The sequence below is a fragment of the Pygocentrus nattereri genome, chromosome 13, assembly GCF_015220715.1.
Source record: "Pygocentrus nattereri isolate fPygNat1 chromosome 13, fPygNat1.pri, whole genome shotgun sequence".
Taxonomy (NCBI): Eukaryota; Metazoa; Chordata; class Actinopteri; order Characiformes; family Serrasalmidae; genus Pygocentrus; species Pygocentrus nattereri.
This window is the reverse complement of record NC_051223.1, coordinates 11,080,384-11,098,891: the sequence shown is the minus strand read 5'-3', so window position 1 is coordinate 11,098,891 and position 18,508 is coordinate 11,080,384. Positions and strand designations below refer to the sequence as shown.

Genomic DNA, 18,508 nt, shown 5'->3' with positions numbered 1-18,508 from the left:
GTCCCAAAAGAATTGACATCATTTGAGATGTGAGTATCTGAGTAACTACATGTCCGGAATTAAATTGGCTTAAAGCTGAACAAGATTTATTTATCAAAACTCGAACAAGAAATTCAGAGGGGTGTAGATTTTATAATCGATTTCACAGCTTCACTAATGTTTACTATGCGCACGCCTGTGACAAGACATGTCCAGTCAGTGGTCCAGGTCCTGCTAAACACGCTGTAACATGCCTTGTGTAACAGCCTCCAGCGCAGCTCCAGTTGGTGCATTTTAATGGAATTTTCTCTTGTTTGACTGTGTTTGGGTGTATTCTAACACACAAATTGCCTTTTCATTTGTAGTGAACGCCGTTCTTCGACCAGAAAACAAAACATAAAGAATTCAACCTGGCTAGTTTTTACACATTTTGTAAAAATTTGAGGTCATTTTGAGGGAGAAATGGTTGTTATTGGACTATGAAGTGATGTCTGTTTTTTTGGGACACCCTGTATATGTGCGAGATTTTGTACAACAAAATTAATGTTGAAATTTTTAAAGCATGGAACTGTATGCATATGTAAGTAGCTAACATCTCATTTGCATATCTAAATGTAATTATTGGGAAAACCTCAAATGCAAAGAATATTTTAAGAATTTCAGTAATAAACTGGTATAGATTGCGATATCTGTTGTTTTTCAAAAACGACTCCATGTATCCTGGTCTCCCTCATGCAGGTAGCAGCAGTTTCTCTGTGGAAGACGTGACTTCGGTGTGCCACAGTCTGCAGAGGATAGCCGAACAGGCCCGAGGTTCGGAGGATATAGGCCGCTTTTTCCATGACGTCATCATTCCTCGACTGCTGGGAATGGCTCTTCAGGCAGCTCTGCAGAGTAAATCTTGCTCTGTTTATATACAGCATGTATATACAAGTGTTTGGCCTGATATCAAAGATTAATAGTTGTTGTTTGATAGATTGATTGTCTTAAGTTCAAAAGTTTACAGATGTGAAAAAAGATTCTGCATAATTAAGTAGTTAAGATGTAAACAGAGTCATTCAGATCAGATTGGCGTGAAACCATAAATTGTGATAGTTTAGAGAACTTAAACTCCATTCAGGGTGGAGGGATACATGCAGGTCCCCAAGGAAAAATTCCAAATTTTCCATTATTTACCCCCATCAACATTACACTGATGAAAACTCAGGTTCACTGGCATTCGGAATGACTGTGTTTACGTTGAGTTATGCAGATATTATGACAGTTCAGCGAAATTCCAGTTGTATTAATACATTGTGCACAGCACACGGCAATAAACGAGCTGTTTTTTGTGTATGCAGGTCAGAAGTGCTCAGATCTCAGCAGCGCTCTCACCCAGGAGGCCGTGCTGTTGGCTATAGTTCCTGTAATAAGCACAGCCTGTGCAGAGCTGCAGACAGAGTGAGTCACTCCGATTGCAGGAAAACCACACAGGCTCTCGCAGTTGCTCAGACAGCTCCATACACACTCAGACAGAGACATGTAAGAGAGCAGAAGCCACAGGAAATGAGTTTCCTCTGTTGAAAGTCACCCCACAAAAGTTGCGTGTAACTAGGGCTGGGTGGTACAGCTAAAATGTATGTGGTTGCATGCAAAAAATGGCATGCCGGCCTGGCTGGTTTGCATATTTTGTTAATCTTTTAAGTGAAAAGAAGTAAACACAATAAACGCAGCCTCTTCAGCAGCAGTCCCAGTACTTAAGGCGTTAGGCCTTAATGAACTTATTACAAGGGGTTAAGCAGGTCAAGAATTGTCATTAGGAATGGTCATAAGATGGTAATTACCGAGCATGACAAATTCTCTGACTTTTCAGGCCATATTTTAACATTCAACAACCAAGGACTCCTTAAAGCAGCCTGAAGATCTGAAAATGAAGCTAATTGATGCCCACAAAGATAGTTAAAAGATATCAAAGCGCTTCCAGCTCTAAAAAGTCATTAAGAAATGGTAATTAAGGGGAACTGTGGTAGATCTGGAACTCTCAGATAGATAGAGCTGCTGCCAGAAAGGAAAAGCAAAGGACCTGCAGAAAGGTTCTTCTTTTGTGCTCTATTTTCATTAGCTGTTGCAAGAATCCATTCAAGTTGAGTCATTGACCAGTTTATACTAGATTTCACTCAGAGTTGGGTCTAAAAAACTAAAAAAAAAAACTAAACTAAAAAAAAAAAACCAACACAATCGGGAGGCCAAAAGTCTGAGTCTGCATCCCTCAAACATGACTTTACTCTCTCTCCAACTGTCAACTCCGACTGACCCAAAAATCTGCAGACTAGACCCAACCAGCTCAGACTCAGCCAGACTGAGAATCGGGGCTTAAGTCGGGGTCATGTAGTCATGTAGCGTAACCCCGGCTATAGATGACACAGGAGTGGTTGATCATCGTTCTTCTATGCAACGTTATACAGTCATGATCTGTGTGGAAGAGGCATCAGAAGGGAACCTCACCTGTGAGCTCATCACAAAAGTCTGCAAAATAACATTTAGATCAGCCTAAAGCATTTTGCAAGTGCTGCGGACCGATGAAGTGAAAATAGAGCTGTTTGGTCACAAACACCAAAGATATGTTTGGAGGAAAAATAGGAGCAGCATTTGAGGAACACCATGCTGACTGTTAAGCATAGGGATTGGTCTGTTATGCTTTGGGGTTTTGTGGCAGCCAGTGTCCCAGGAAACACTGCATGGGTAGATGGAGGAATGGGTTCTGCTGAATATCATTCATTCAAATTCTGGAAGCAAATTTCAGTCAGTCAAGACACTGAAGCTAGAAAGAGGCTTGTACAACAGGACAGTGATCCAGAACACACCTCAGAATACACCTAAAGCTTTTGGAATGGCCCCCACAGTCTCCTGAAAATCTGTGGGTAGGTATTAAACGTGCTGTTCATGCAAGAATATTGTAAAACTAGAAATGTTTTGTAAGGAGGTGTGGGTGGAAATGAAAAAATCCTAATTGAAGGTTTCCTGGCTGGATACAAAAAACATTTAAAGTTGTGACTTGTGAACATTTAAAGTTGTGTCTGATGAAGGGAGTATTACTAAGTGCTGTCCAAACTTTTGAACATGCTGCAATCACTTCTGCTTCTTTTTTTTTCGTTTTTTAACGGTAATCAAATATAAAGTAACGGAGGTTCCTGAGCGGCGAAGCCATGTCATCAGGAGATTATGAGTCTGGTCCCTGGTGATGCTACAGCAATCTGTAGCCGGGAGTCCAAGAGAGCACAGCTCTCTTGTTGAGTCCAAGAGAGCGCTCTCTCTGGGTGGGTAGGATGGCCCTCCTTCTCCCCCCATCAGTCAACGTGATACTAGTCAGCACAGGTGTCTGTTAGCTGACGTAACAGATCTGGGGGAGTCCTAACTAGTGGGTGGAATTGGAAATGACAAAATTGAGGAGAAAATTGGGTAACAATCCCAAAAAAATAAAATATAAAGTAACTGTGCATTAACATTTGCATAAAAATAGTTTGCTATAAAGGTTATATATATAAAGGAAAATATTCACTATATATGCAAAAAGATCAGAGCGATTACATAGTGAATATCCTGTTAATAAAACACTGTACAGCTGTGACGTGCTGTTTTCTTCTGTTTTGTGCTGTTTTGCTTCACTTTAGACTGGCTACCCAAATGGCTGTCCAGGTCGTGTCCCTCTTCCTAAACGGAGATGTGTCCTTCCTCCCGGAAAATGCCTACCCGTCCCAAATTCAGCTACTGAAGGTCAGATGTTTGGCTCTTTTTCTGCTCATAGATCTCCTTATTGGAGACAACTAGCCTAGCCCTGAATTCTCAGCCTGGACTCATATAGCTGCGGCTGTGGAATCAGTACAAAGAGTACGAAAGAGTGAGCTGAAATTACGGTGTAGCCGTTATTCTCATATTTCTGTGTTTGGAGTCTCTGGGGCTACATGGAGGGTCATGTAGCCCCAACCCTTCGCCCCACCCCTCTATCTCAACAAGAATCGGGACACCGTACCCCTAGACAAGAACGCACAAAACAGGGCTGAGGGCTCAGTGGTAGGGGCAAGGGGTGACATGGGATTGGGCCCAAGTTTCAAACATCAGAGTTGTGGACAGAAGCAGTTATGAAGCTCTGGCTCCTGAATTAGGCGGTCAAGCTCTCCATAGTCCTTCCACTTTTCCAAGCTGCAAAGTAGCTGCATCTCACCATTTGCCTGTTTTGAGGATGTTTTAAGGTGTCTTCTTCTCACTTGAAGACACTTTGCTGATTGCTAAAAACACTGCGGCACGTCTGTTGTGTCGTTCTGATGTGAAAAGCTTATTTTGGTGTTGTTAGTTCGTGCCATGTCCGCTGACACCCTTAACCCTTCGCTCTGGGGGCTCGTTTGAGGAGATTCCAGTCGGGTGGTCAGCGTGTCTGGATGATTCTAGTTCAGAATAATGTACTGTATCAGTCGTGCTCTGTTCTCTGGACAGTAAAGCTGTGTGATACGGCGTGACTGTGAGCTGTTGCTGATATGTTGTGATGTTTTCTCTGTAGAGTCAGTCCGAGTCATGGAACCAGTCTCAGCTTGTGTGTCTGCTCATGGCCTGTGTGTGCTCCCTCCCACGCAGCGTAAGTTTACTCAGAAACTCTCACTTTTATGTTTTCACAGTAACAGAGGAGAGTTAGTGCCGTATGGTGAGATATTAGCAATGATGACTAATTACTTTGAAGGTTTTACATTTTGAGTTTAAATCCTGTAGCCTCTCAAACTCCTTTTGACCACTGGTGATTCCAAAATATTTAATAAACTACATTCAGAAGCTGGGCGTCGTATGAGGCTGTAAATCTTCTTTCCAGTCAAATCGATAGTGATGTCATTTTAAACCCTTATAATAAAAGTTTTTCTATTGAAAGTCGACCCATTTTTCCCCAAATCCGGGCTATAAACTATAAACAGACAGCGTCACTTCAGTGATCTGCTCTGTCAACATTACTTTTATAAAATAACACAAAGAGCGTCTGAGATTTTTGGCTTTCAGCAGTAAATTGTAAGCATATAGTGATATGTAGATCATGAAACACATGCTCTGTGAATTTGAGGAGCTTTGACAAATAAATATATAAATAAAATAAAAATTTGTATTTATTTCATGTAATTACTTTATTTAAATAATTTGCCTTATGATTTGATCATGACAATTCAGATGGACAAACCAAATCCTGGAGAATAAGAGGTGAAGTGCAGGGTTGTGAATTAGTAAGATGCTGCTGAAATATACAAATTCATACAGATTCAAATCTAAAGCCTATAAGTCCTACATTTGAGTATTTTAAGTTCTTTGCGTTCTATTAGAAGTGGGTACTGACACTGTTACTGTCCACCAAATTCCTTGAAAGCAGCGCAAATGCATACGTCTTGCACTCATTAAGCGAGGATCACTCAAGAAACAAGCAAGAATTTTAAAAATAATATATCAAAGTCTGCTCTTGTTTTGAGCCCTGGGGTTCACCTATTAAGAATACATTTGTTGTTAAAAGAATAAAGCAACATGAAGACCAGTTTTATGTCTATTGAAACCATTTTTAAGCTAAGAAAAAACACTGACGTGTCCAACAACAATTTTGAATGTCTTATTAAAGAAAAAAAATTGTTTAGTAAAAAACCAGACACCACGTCAGAAACATGTGACAGTTGTAAAGAAAAGCCCAAAAACAACAATTGGTGACCTCACCAACTACCTCCACAGGGTAGGGATGAAGGTGTTGCAATCCACCGTTCAAAGAAGACATCGAAAGCGTTAAGAATATCCAGGCCAGATTAGAAATCACAAAGAAATATAGAGACAAACCACAAAAGTTCTGAAACAGAAACAAACTGACCAAGATGAACCTCTACCAAAGTGATGGAAAGGCCAACCTATGGAGAAAGAAAGGAACTGCTTGTGATCTTAAACATACAATCTCATTGATCAAGCATGGTGGACGTAGTGTCATGGCTTGGCTGCTTCTGGCCTGACCTAAATGTCTTCAGTGTATAGAAATACAAAATTATTGATCTTGCTGTTCCAATACTTCTAGAGGGGACTGCATGTTTTGGAAGAATGTGTTCCATCCCTCCAGTACAGTTCCAGACTTGCGTGCTAACAGCCCCCCTGCTGGAGAACCTTCAGGCCATTTCCAAAGCCACGTCTGTGCTTTCGCTGTTAAAAACAAGCCAATTTCTGTTGTTACAACATGCAATTTTCATGATTCAGCACTTAATCTGGACAGAAAATACTGCACACCGGCCGCAGACGAGGATCCGAGGAACTTTCTCTCGAGGTTAGAGTTAAATGAACAGCTCTACGCTGACTTGCAGTCATTTTAACTCGTTTTTACTGCAGCAAGTCACTTTGAGGGTGAAGCTCCAAAGAACGTCAACATTCATTTTTGATTTTGTTCACATAAATTAGAGGGAATTCGCAGTAAAGCCAGCATTACAGCTGAGCAGAGAGAGATAACACAGGCAGTTTCCTTAAAAGCCTCTCCTCTCAAACTTTATTTCTCAAGCTGTTTAATGGTAAATTAATCCTCTAATTCTCTCTTGGTTCTTTTACCAAAACAGCGATTATCGTTAGTTACACCACCCCATCATCCAGGCCTACACTGAACCACTTCTCGGTTCATTACCATTATTCCCCAGTAAAAGTGAGAAGCTGTGATCTGAAACTGTCTTTACTAGCCAGTCAGTCTGTTTATTGGTCTGGCAGGTGGACATTCCTGACATGGACAGGCTTCTGGGACAGCTGGAGGAGCTGAGCTGCATGTGCACACATACCTTCTCCTACACATCGGGCGCAAAGTGCTTCGCCGGCCTGATCAACAAGAGAGCAGCAGGTAAGCGGGAATCCTACACTCCGAATGACCTCGGCCTCGAATTTCACTGCCTTATTTTTGTTCGTTACGTAATCGACGGGGCTCTTTTTCATCCGGCGGTGCCGCAGGAAATAATGAATGAGTTATTTGAGAGAGTTTTCTTACCTGGTCTGCGCAGCGGCCTGCGAGGAGGAAAGTGTGTGGATGAGATGTTTGTGTGTTCAGGCCGAGCCCTTGATGCAGTGGTGGAGAAGACGCTGGAGAGAATCAGAGCAACGTTAGACTGTGAATCATCTGCACAGCGGATTCAGGCCTTCACTTTACTAGTCTGGGTAAACCCCGCCCCCCCCCCCCCCCCCCCCTCGCGCTCTCTCTCGCGCTCTCTCTCTCTCGCGCTCTCTCTCTCTCGCGCTCTCTCTCTCGCGCTCTCTCTCTCTCTCTCTCGCGCTCTCTCTCTCTCTCTCTTTCTCTCTCTCTCTCTCTCTCTCGCTCTCTCCTTGCTCTGTTTCTCTATCCCCCCCTTTCTTTATCTCTCTATCACTTTATCTCTTCTCTCTCTCTCCCTAACATCCCCTGTCTTTCTGACTCTTTTTTTTGGTCTTTTCTCTCACTTTTCCTTTCTCACTTCACTTCTTTCTCAGTAGTAGTCTGTCTCTCTCTCTCTCTCTCTCTCTCTCGATCTCGATCTCGATCTCGATCTATCTTTCTGTCTTTGTCTGTCTTTCTCTCTCTTGCTCGTCCATGATCGCCCATGCCACACCTGTGTCATGGCCCCCTGTAAACATTGTGTAGCATTAGAATAAATACAAATTAATATATACTGGGGTTCAAATATAAATACTATAAATACGTCTCTTTAATTTGTGGGTTTTACACTTCATCGTTTCTGTACTCATTAACTGCTGGATTATTATAGTTTCTGTTAGCGTCTGTGGTTTGGACTGTGGTTTCAGTCTTTATGCAGTGATTTGATTGTGTAATTCTGAGATGTTTCCCTTGTTGTGCAGGTGGCCAAAGCTCTGCTGCTGCGGTACCATCCTCTGTCCACTGTCTTCACTGACAAGGTAATAAAAGTTCTGCTAAAGTTCTTGAGTAACTACAGGGCTGGCTGATATGACCACAGGTCTTCCCACAATGTATTAATCTTCCCATGATATGGTTTTCCGTATCAGTGTTATTGTCTACTATTATTATTATCATTACTATTATTGTTGTTGTTGCTGTACAACAATAACAATGTTGTATAATAATAATAATAATAATAATAATAATAATAATAATAATAATAATGATAATAATGATAAATGTTGGGCTGGTATGAGTGGATCAGACACAGTAGTGCCACTCACTGTCCACTCTATTAGACACTCCTACCTTGTTGGTCCACCTTGTAGATGTAAAGTCAGAGGCAATAGCTCATCTGCTGCTACACCATTTGTCTTTGGTCATCCTCTAGTCCTTCATCAGTGGTCACAGGACGCTGCCCACTGGACGCTGTTGGCTGGATATTTTTGGTGGACTATTTTCAGTCCAACAGTGACACTGAGGTGTTTAAAAACTCCAGCAGCACTGCTGTGTCTGATCCACTCAGACCAGCACAACACACAATAACACATCACCAGTCAGTGTTACTGCAGTGCTGAGAATGACTCACCACCCATATAGTACCTGCTCTGAGGGTCCATGGGGGTCCTGACCACTGAAGAACAGGCTAACAAAGTATCAGAGAAACAGATGGACTACAGTCTGTAACTGTAGAACTACAAAGTGCACCTATACAGTAAGTGGAGCTGATAAAATGGACAATGAGCGCAGAAACAAGGAGGTGGTCAGAATGTTATGGCTGATTGGTGTATAATATATATAATGTGTATAACTTACACTAATAGACAGAAATGTATTCTTGTATGATTTTGCTAAACGTTATGACAAGGGATGTGGATGCTTTGTAGCATAGCATGCTAAAGCTGACATACAGTAGTCGTGTGCAAAAGTTTGTGCGCCCCATGTCAAATTCCACGTTATTGATTTTCTGAGTGTAAATAAGTGAACATCATCATCTACAGAGACACACTTCAGTGCATTGTAACATACAGTTACTGTCTATTTAACATAATGAGGGAAAAAAAACAAACAAAAAAGGCGACCTGTGCAAAACTTGCGTCACATTATGTTGTGCACAGCAAAATAAATAGAAATTGTGCAGAAAAATGTCATATCTTAGAGTCTTCTCCGCAGAGGATGTGTAAACTTATTCTCTCTGAGAAAATGAACAAAACATGCTGTTTGAACAGAGGAGTTCAATCTTCTGCATATAACTGTAGATAAAAGATGGAAAAGTAAGTTACTGTTCGCTGCAGCCGCACAACCTCACGCTGTTGTAGCTTATAATGACAGAATGTCAATGATCGCAGGGGGTTTGTATGGAAAAGTCATAGATATAGGTATGATAATGCATCGTCACTGTCCAATGAAAAACGTATCTCCATTTTTTGCGTTTTGGAGTTTACTATTTTGGAGATGCCTGTTTTTCTTTGGAAGGCGATGATATGTAATACTATACTAACATATTTAAAAACCTGAAGAATAAACAAAAGTAACATTTGCTGAGCCCAGCTGGCTGCTGTGGCTGCTGATACCGAATTGAGCAACCAAACAGCTTAGTCATCAGGTTAATACCAAAAATTCATCCAAACTGTTTGATTTTAATAATTCTAATTTATTTTTGATATGAGTCTTGCATCATGTCTCCTTCATGTTCACAAGCCTTTCCTTTCTCTCTGTCTCGTTCCCAGCTTTTCTCACTGCTAAGCGATGCTGAGTTGGGTTCTCAGGCAGCCGACAGTTTCTCCCTCCTCATGAGCGACTCTAGCGACGTGCTGAACCGTGGCTGCCACGCCGACGTGCGCATCATGTACCGGCAACGCTTCTTCGCCGAGAACTCCGCCAAACTCATAGAAGGCTTCACCAGCGCGGAGAAAGGTGCTTCCACTAGAAGATCAGCAGTGCAGCTAAATGTGGCATCAAATGTGGAAACCTTGAAAAACAGCTTCTGATGATCATGTGTCTCTGTGTTTTTCAGACAAGAAGTCTGTTTATCTGAAGGCCTTGTCTCACATGGTAAACAACCTGCCCAGGCAGGTCCAGCTCACGGAGCTCCCTGCGGTGAGTGTTCTGGGCAGATGGTAGCGTTCCAGCACGTTTCAACAGCTTGATTAAAGAGGGATGAGTGAAAAACAAAAGAGAGGGCATAGCAGTTCATAGCAGAACCGTGTGCTGTACAGTAGAGGTCTGCGCTGTTTCAGTTACACATTTTTCCATTGAACTTCAGTTCCAGTGCTAAAAATAACACCTGGTGGTTGATTGGTAGCAGGTCAGTAACATGATTAAGTATAAAAGTGCATCTCAGAGAGGCGGAGTCTTTCAGACATAAAGATGAGGAGGGGTTCACCACTCTGTGAAAGATTGCACCATCAAATAGAGCAACAATTCAAGAAGAACTTTTCTCAACATAAAACAGCAAAGAACTTCTGCTTTTCATCGTCTACAGTACAGAATATCATTAAAAGACTTAGAGAATCTGGAGATCTCTGTGTGTGAGGGACGAGGCCAAAAACCAGTATCTGCTGGCTGTGATCTTTAGGCCCTCAGATGGCACTGCATTAAAAACAGACAGGATTCTGTAGTGGAAATCACTGCATGGGCAGTTAAAACTCTAAAACACAAAGAAGAAACCAAATATAAACAGGATCCAGAAACGCTGCCACATTCTCTGGGCCTGAGCTCATTTAAAATGGACTGAAGGGAAGTGGAAAAGTGTCCTGTGGTCTGACAAATCGAATCATGGACACTGTGTCCTCCAGGCTAAAGACCACTCAGCTTGTTTTCAGTGCGCAATTCAAAAGCCAGTATTCATGATGGTATAGGGGGGCATTAGTGCACATGGCATGGGTGACATGATCATCTGTGAAGGCACCATTGAAGCTGAGTGATATATATATATATATATATATATATATATATATATATATATATATATATATATATAATGTTTTGGCAACATATGCTGGTGTCCAGACGACATTTTTTTCAGGGAAGGCCTTGATTATTTCAGCAAATGATGTAAAACCACGTCCTGCATGTATTACAGCAGCATTGCTCCATATTAAAAGAGTCCGGAGGTTAAACTGACCTGCTTGCAGTCCAGACCGGTCAGCACTGAAAACATTTGCCACATTATGAAATGAAAAATACGACAAAGTAGACTCTGAAACTGATGAGCAGCTGAAATCCTGTATCAAACAAGAACAGAAAATATTTCACTTTCAGAACTACAGCAGCATCTCCCAAATCTACAGCAGTTCCCAAATGCTTACAGAGTGCTGTTAAAGAAGAGGTGATGAAACACAGCAGTAAACAGGCCTCCCGTCCCAACTTTTTCGGAACATATTGCATGTTGTTGGCATCAAATTCAAAATGGGCAATTTATATACATACATGCATACATACATACATACATACATACATACATACATATATATATATATATATATATATATATATATATATATATATATATATATATATATATATATATATATATATATATATATTGACCATTGATATGATGTCTGTAATGTTTTCCTTTAAAGTATGGTTAAAATGATTTTGCATATCATTTCATTCTGTTTTTATTTACATTTGCACAGCGTCTAAACTTTTTTGGACCCTGTGTACTGTAGTGTTCTGTTCAGTGATGTGTGCACTGATATTTTACATTAGCCTCTCCTTTCTGTCATTTAATGTTCAGCTGCTGCCCCTCCTGCTGGAGGCGCTGTCATGTCCTGACCAGGCAGTGCAGCTCTCCACGCTGTCCTGCCTTCAGCCTGTGCTGCTGGACCCTCCCCCTGCACTGACCACTCAGCTGGAGGCCCTGTTCTCCCGTCTGCTGTCTCTCACTTCCAGCCCTTCGATGGTACTTTATTCACTACACTATTAAAAATGGTGGTTCTTCAAGGGTTCTTTTAGTAAAGAAAATAGTTCTACACTGCTCAAAAAAATAAAGGGAACACTTAACACAATATAACTCCAAGTAAATCAAACTTCTGTGAATTCAAACTGTCCACTTAGGAAGCAACACTGATTGACAATCAATTTTACATGCTGTTGTGCAAATGGAACAGACGGAAATTATTGGCAATTAGCAAGACACACGCAATAAAGGAGTGGTTCTGCAGGTGGGGACCACAGACCACTTCTCAGTACAGATGCTTTCTGGCTGATGTTTTGGTCACTTTTGAATGTTGGTGGTGCTTTCACACTCGTGGTAGCATGAGACGGACTCTACAACCCACACAAATGGCTCAGGTAGTGCAGCTCATCCTGGATGGCACATCAATGCGAGCTGTGGCAAGAAGGTTTGCTGTGTCTGTCAGTGTAGTGTCCATTTTTGCTTGCCACGTTAACTCATTTGGTTTAATATTTAATGTCTTTCTTCTCTCTTTTTGTTTATGCAAAAAGAAAGTACGGATTGCTGCCCTGCGCTGTGTCCACGCTCTCTCCCGCCTACCTGAACACCAGGTAACATGCTTATTCATGATGTGCAGTGGTTGATAAATGCACAAATAAGTAAATCCAGGAGTGTTTTACATTGAGCACAGCTTGGCACCAGAAAGCTGGAACTGTGCGTCTTCTATTGGTCATCGTTCCGGTACCGAAGGGTCTTTGCTCACACCTCAGCTGAAGCTAATGACACTTTACCCATTTCTTTACGCTTCCAGGTGAGGATGAAGTCATTAAGTGCTGTTACATCATCAATAAGAGCTCCAGAATGTGATAAGCCAGCCTCTTTAACTCTGTGGAACCACAGGTGGCTCCAAAACACATTTCATCATATTCTCCATATCTTTCATATTCCATAAGCTATATTCAGAAGCTGGGCATCGTATGAGGCTGTAACTCTTCTGTCCAGTCTAATAGATGATGTCATTTTAAACCCTTATAATAAAAGAAGCTGAACTCAGTATGTTTATCTACTGAAAGTCGACCCCTTTTTACCCAAATCTGAGCTACAAACTATAAACAGATCCTCAGTGATCTGCTCTGTAAACATTACTTTTATAAAATAACACAAAGAGCGTCGAGATTTTTGGCTTTCAGCAGTAAATTGTAAGCGTATAGTGATGTGTAGATCATAAAACACATGTTCTGTTAATCTGGGGGGAATAAATAAATGAATTACATTTGTTTCATGCAGTTAGTGAATAATTGCTTGAAGCTGCATGAAATAAATGTAAATTGTTGGTGTTTTTTTGTGTCATGAAAATTCAGATGGACCAACCGAAATATGCCCTGGAGAATGACTGGCAATTTTGGGAGCTAATGCTAACACTATTAGCCTGTGTGCTAGCCTCCTCAAAACATTGTAGATATTTTCACACTCGACAGACCAAAATGCCCAAAAAAATTTCCCCAAAAAAATCGACATCATTTGAGATGTGAGTATCTGAGGAACTACATGTCCTGGCAAACGGAATTAAATCGGCTTCAAGCTGAACAGGATTTATTTATCAAAACTCGAACAAGAAATTCAGAGGGGTGTAGATTTTATAGCCGATTTCATTTGAACGAGCTGCAGCTTGTAGTGTCATTCGCAAGCATTGTGCGATGAATCTGGGATTCTTTCTGGGGCTTCGCACAAATGTTTCTGGAACCTGATCCACGATAACCTCTGATACTGGTGGTCGTCCAGATCCCGATGTCCTGCACAGATGGCCATACTCTTAGGATTTTTTTTTTTTTTGTTACGTGTCCAAATCTGCTGTCCAGTCCAGGTGCATTTCTATTGAATTTTCTCGAAAATGCGCTGCTCAGTCGTTTGACTGTGTTCGAGCATATTCTAACACACACAGTCCTTTCATTTCTAGTGACCGCCGTTCTTCAACCTGGAAAAAAAACATTAAAAATGAAACCTGGCTAGTTTTTACACATTTTGTTCAAATTTGAGGTCATTTGAGGGAGAATTGGCTGTTATTAGACCAAGAAGTGACGTCATTTTTTTGGGACACCCTGTGTGATCTTTGATTCTACGCCCTGTTTTGTGTAAATGTAGACATTTGTGTGTGCGCAGAAATATATAGTTTCATAAGTTAAGCGAATGAGGAAAAAAGGAACCTTCTTAGCCAAATTAGGCGCTTCAGACTGGCAGTGTTTTCTGAAGATGTCAAATTGTAAACACAGAGCTGAAGCAGAGATTTCCGAACAGTGTGATGGCAGCATTTTAACAGGGTGATGGCAGCAAAGCAAACCTAAAGCTCACCGTGCAGTCGTCTCAGAAACGTCCACACAGTCCTGATTGGGCAGAGAAGCTGATCCCTTTTCAATTATGCAGTTAGTATTTATTCTGAATCTGACGTTATGATCATTAGAATCTTTCAGGTATTTTTCATATTTACAGTCGAGGTGACGGAACATTTAGAATAGAATAGGATTCAGAACCATCAGCCACCTTTATTAGAATTAGACCTCCGCATTTAACAGTGAAACACCCACATACACACTAGTGAGCACACACACTAGGGGGCAGTGAGCACACTTGCATGGAGCAGTGGGCAACCCTATCCACAGCAGCCAGGGAGCAGTTGGGGGTTAGATGTCTTGTTCAAGGCCACTTCAGTCATGGACTGTCGGCTCAGGGGATCAAACCAGCGACCTTCTGGTCACAGGGCCAGTTCCCTGACCCTCCAGCCCATATATTAGAGCTGAGAGCAGTAATGTTACACCCTGAAACCTCCACACTGCATCTTAATGGAAAGTAAAGCCAAATTCAATTATAATCATGCTTGTAACTCACAAATCAGCCCCCAAAGTGCTGAGCACACAGAAACAAATCGTATTTCAGTTCTGCACACTTAACAAATGAAAACGGCTACAGATGCTCAAGTTAGAGGTGGATAAACATTGAGAGTGTTTCACAAAGCCTGTTTTTAGTGAAGCAAAACACTGTTTTGAGTCGACTGGAGGCCAAAACTAGAGCAGAGTGATTTTGGACATTTTTCTGACCGATATTGCGATTATGACTTTAATAGCGAATGTTTTCGATACGTTAAGCTTGGCTTGAAGGCTTAACACAATATCTAGGTTAAATAACATGACAGCCTGCCAGTTAACTGAGGTTGTGATCTCAAAGCAATTGACGAGCTCCATGTTATTAGGTCTAATTTCCTTTTGTTTAAAATGTCCCTTCTCCTTTTTAAACCTTGCAGTGTGTCAGTGTTGATAAAGACCATGAGATTATAATAAAAATTGCACTCTTTCAAATTGTCATTGGTTTGAAACCGTGTGCAGTGGAAAAACACCTGACCTCCTGCTGTCTGAACAGTCTAACTGTCCTAACATTGTCCCGCTGCAGGTCCTGCCTTTCCGAGCCAGAGTGCTGAGAGCTTTGGCTGCTCCTCTGGACGACAAGAAGAGGCTGGTGAGGAAGGAGGCCGTGTCTGCGCGAGGAGAATGGTGAGTCTGTGTGAACACTAATAGACTCCAACATCCCTGATAGCAAGAGGATAATAGACCAATGGTGAACCTGGTGGATCCTGCATCCTGTTCTGCACCGGCAAACCCGTGTTTAAGCAGAGTATTAGACAAAATTCCCCTCATTATCGCTAATTTTCCCCTCACAGTCCTTTATTTTATTTGGATATACACGGGTCAAGCATAACATTCTGACCACCTCCTTGTTTCTATCTTCATTGTCCATCTTATCAGCTCCACTTACTGTATAGGTGCACTTTGTTCTACAGTTACAGACTGTAGTCCATCCGTTTCTCTGATACTTTGTTAGCCCCCTTTTACCCTGTTCTTCAGTGGTCAGGACCCCCAAAGACCCTCACAGAGCAGGTACTACGATTAGCGGAGGGGATGAGGGGCAGAATTAAATTGTTTTGATACTAATGCTTTAAAACTTCATTAAAAGTGATTTTAAAGTTAGATATTTTGGCTGTATTGTCTTTGTTGTAGTGCATTTGAGGCAGATTTTGGCTTTGTTACTTGTCCTGAACAGGAGGTTGGCATGCTGTGCTCTGTCTGTTACAGGTTTTTGTTGGGGAGTCCAGGGGGCAGGTGAAGACCCCAGGGCTGCAGTCAGTCACACTGGGGGAGAAGTTCAAGTTCCCTGTGAGAGAGAACCTGCATAGATTCTCCTCTGGAGACAAACACCTCACCATCCTCAGCCTCCACCTCACTAACCCCACCCCCAGAAATCTAACTGCGTCTACTCTAAACACGCACAGTCTGAGTTCTGGCCGAGTCCGGTCTAAACAGACACTGGGAGCTACTTTTATGGAAATGTACCAAAATACTGCACTGTAACGTTTTGCCTTTAAAGCAGCCAGTCAGCTGGTTTTGTCCAGCAGGTGGTGCTGTAGCTCTGAGCCAACATCTTGTGCCATTCCCGGTTAATGCTGGTTAGAGATGTTGAATTGTTATGAACGCTTTTTACACCTGGGCAGCACCTTTTTCTCTTCTGCAGGACAAAAACCTAAGCAGTTTTATGACGCAGCAGATGTCAAACTGAAGGACGAGAACCTGGTTGTCCAACTGAGCGTTCACTGACATTTGATTGTGGATGAATAAATAAACTGACTTCATTTTTTAAATTTGACTAGATTCTGTGTATTAAGATTAACAAACTTTCCTCAGTGTTTTAAACGGTTCTTAAGGCTGCAGGGTTTATTGGGTGACTAACTAACACTGGAACCTCACGGTGAAACTTAAGCCAAGGATATAGTGGGTAATATTTAAGTGTCAATAAGTTGTCAATAAACCTCTCTTTGTAAATGTGTGGAGTGGAATTGATACACCAGCATTATTGGACACATCAGCGCTACATCACAGCAGCAAAGAGCTTCACGTCTGTGTGGTTGTTGTCATAATCACGAACCATCGGCCACAAATTTGTCTGCAGGGTTTAATAAAGAAGCATTTCACCGTTGGTGGAAGAAAACCTCGTTTCTCAGTTTTTGTAGCTTTTTTAGTTTTTGAGATGGTTTGAAAATGTCTGTTGCCCTTTACTCTGTGTGTAAATTCCATGATGATTGGACCAAAAGGAATGACCCAAAATGACTTGGAAAATTTCTGGTTCCATTGACTTCCACTGAAAGTAACGCAGGTTTTTTCCTTTTCCTGTAAAGTTATTATTTTGGAGTTACAAGGTTTTCTTCCAACAGCAGTGAACAGTGAGACCAAGACCTACACCAGCAGGAATGACTGAACTTAAGGTTCTAGTTCTTACTCATTTCTCTCCTGCTCAGACAGCTGGAATCATTTATAACTCCCATTAGCAGTTTAAAGGACTTTTTGGTTATTTTATGTCATTCTAAAGTGTCTAATTTGACCCTGCTGAAAAATCCAGCTTTTGTCAGAGGCTGGTTTTAAAAGGTCTTTGATGGTTTAGATCAGGGGCCACAAATGCAACCCAAATGTTAAGAAGAGTAATTTTGTTCTTTCAACAAAAACAAACCACATTTTACGTTCATTTTATGGAAGTAACGTTTTACTATCTTTGCTGTAAACATCTCAGTATGTGCTGATGAACTAGTACAGGCTAAAAATATAATCTAAACAAAAACACACTCACTCTGCTCTGCTTTAGCTCAGCTATAGCCGCTTTTCTCCCATCTCCAGCAGGAAACTTTTCAGCAAAAGTAGAACACATTCTTGTAAAATGTGTCACTTTTCATTCGCCGGCTTCTTGTTCGAATTTACCCGTTCCACCTTAAATGGGGCCTAAGGTGCCAAAAATGTAACTGATGCACCTAAACCATCTGATTTTTTGATGATGTCACCATTCACCAGCAGGCGGGGCAAACTAGTATTATTAATATCATGTTGATCTGTTATCATCATCAGAAATCATTCAGCACCTCCTTGATAGGCTGATCAGCTCACTTTAACACCTGGAGACAAAAGCAATCATTTAATTAAAACATTTTTTATTGTAAAAAGTAAAGGTACAAATATGCACAGCAGATGGAGCACAGCTCCTGGACCTTTTACAGTCATAGTGGTCGTTATTGCTACCATGCTGCTTCCTCATGTCGCTGTACAGGAATGAAATGAAATGAAACCTTGTGTAAATGTTTTATGTTGGATTTCGGATATAATCACAGGCACACCGTCAGATGTTTTCAGCATGCTTATGGAGATGTATGCTCAAAAAAAAGTGAATGATTATAAAAAAGTACTCAAAACACACTGCATACACAACTGCACCCATCAGGAACTGCACTAAACTGCTGTCCTACTCTCTGAAATGCTTGGGGCACTTTAGAAAATGACTGGACATTCAAAAAGCTTATAGACTCTTACAAATAAAGGTCGGGCTGCGATTTGGAATCGGCTCAAAATGCAAGCAGCAATCAGTCAGAACTGTGTTACAGGTTTATGAGGTAAACAGGTTAACGCTGCCAACACTAGAAGTCAATAGTCACCCAAATACAGCCCCAACGCTTCTCTCAGCCTGTTCAACTGACACCCAGCTCTTCATTAAGGGGGTGCAGACTTGGTGTGGTTTAGGACAGCATGAGCTATAAAATATGAACCAAGACGTCACCGTGTAGCTGAATGTGGGTGACTTTAGAGAGCTTGGCTGACAAAACAGAGCAACATGTTTTCTGGTTCCTCTCCATGTTTCTTCCT

General features: G+C 41.4%; 1 protein-coding gene across 1 annotated transcript in view; it reads left to right on the top strand.

The window, feature by feature from the left end:
- The window catches only part of mms19 (MMS19 homolog, cytosolic iron-sulfur assembly component), a 41,233-nt gene extending 24,585 nt beyond the window's left edge, over window positions 1-16,648 (top strand). The window contains exons 19-31 of the mRNA XM_017725372.2: window positions 718-873; window positions 1,320-1,419; window positions 3,630-3,732; window positions 4,514-4,588; window positions 6,709-6,835; window positions 7,040-7,146; window positions 7,822-7,878; window positions 9,610-9,796; window positions 9,897-9,979; window positions 11,625-11,789; window positions 12,335-12,394; window positions 15,225-15,325; window positions 15,905-16,648. Of these exons, the coding sequence (XP_017580861.2) occupies window positions 718-873; window positions 1,320-1,419; window positions 3,630-3,732; window positions 4,514-4,588; window positions 6,709-6,835; window positions 7,040-7,146; window positions 7,822-7,878; window positions 9,610-9,796; window positions 9,897-9,979; window positions 11,625-11,789; window positions 12,335-12,394; window positions 15,225-15,325; window positions 15,905-15,935 (1,352 nt within the window). The 3' untranslated portion in view covers window positions 15,936-16,648. The remainder of the gene's footprint in view (window positions 1-717; window positions 874-1,319; window positions 1,420-3,629; window positions 3,733-4,513; window positions 4,589-6,708; window positions 6,836-7,039; window positions 7,147-7,821; window positions 7,879-9,609; window positions 9,797-9,896; window positions 9,980-11,624; window positions 11,790-12,334; window positions 12,395-15,224; window positions 15,326-15,904) is intronic.
- The last annotated feature ends 1,860 nt before the right edge of the window (window positions 16,649-18,508 follow it).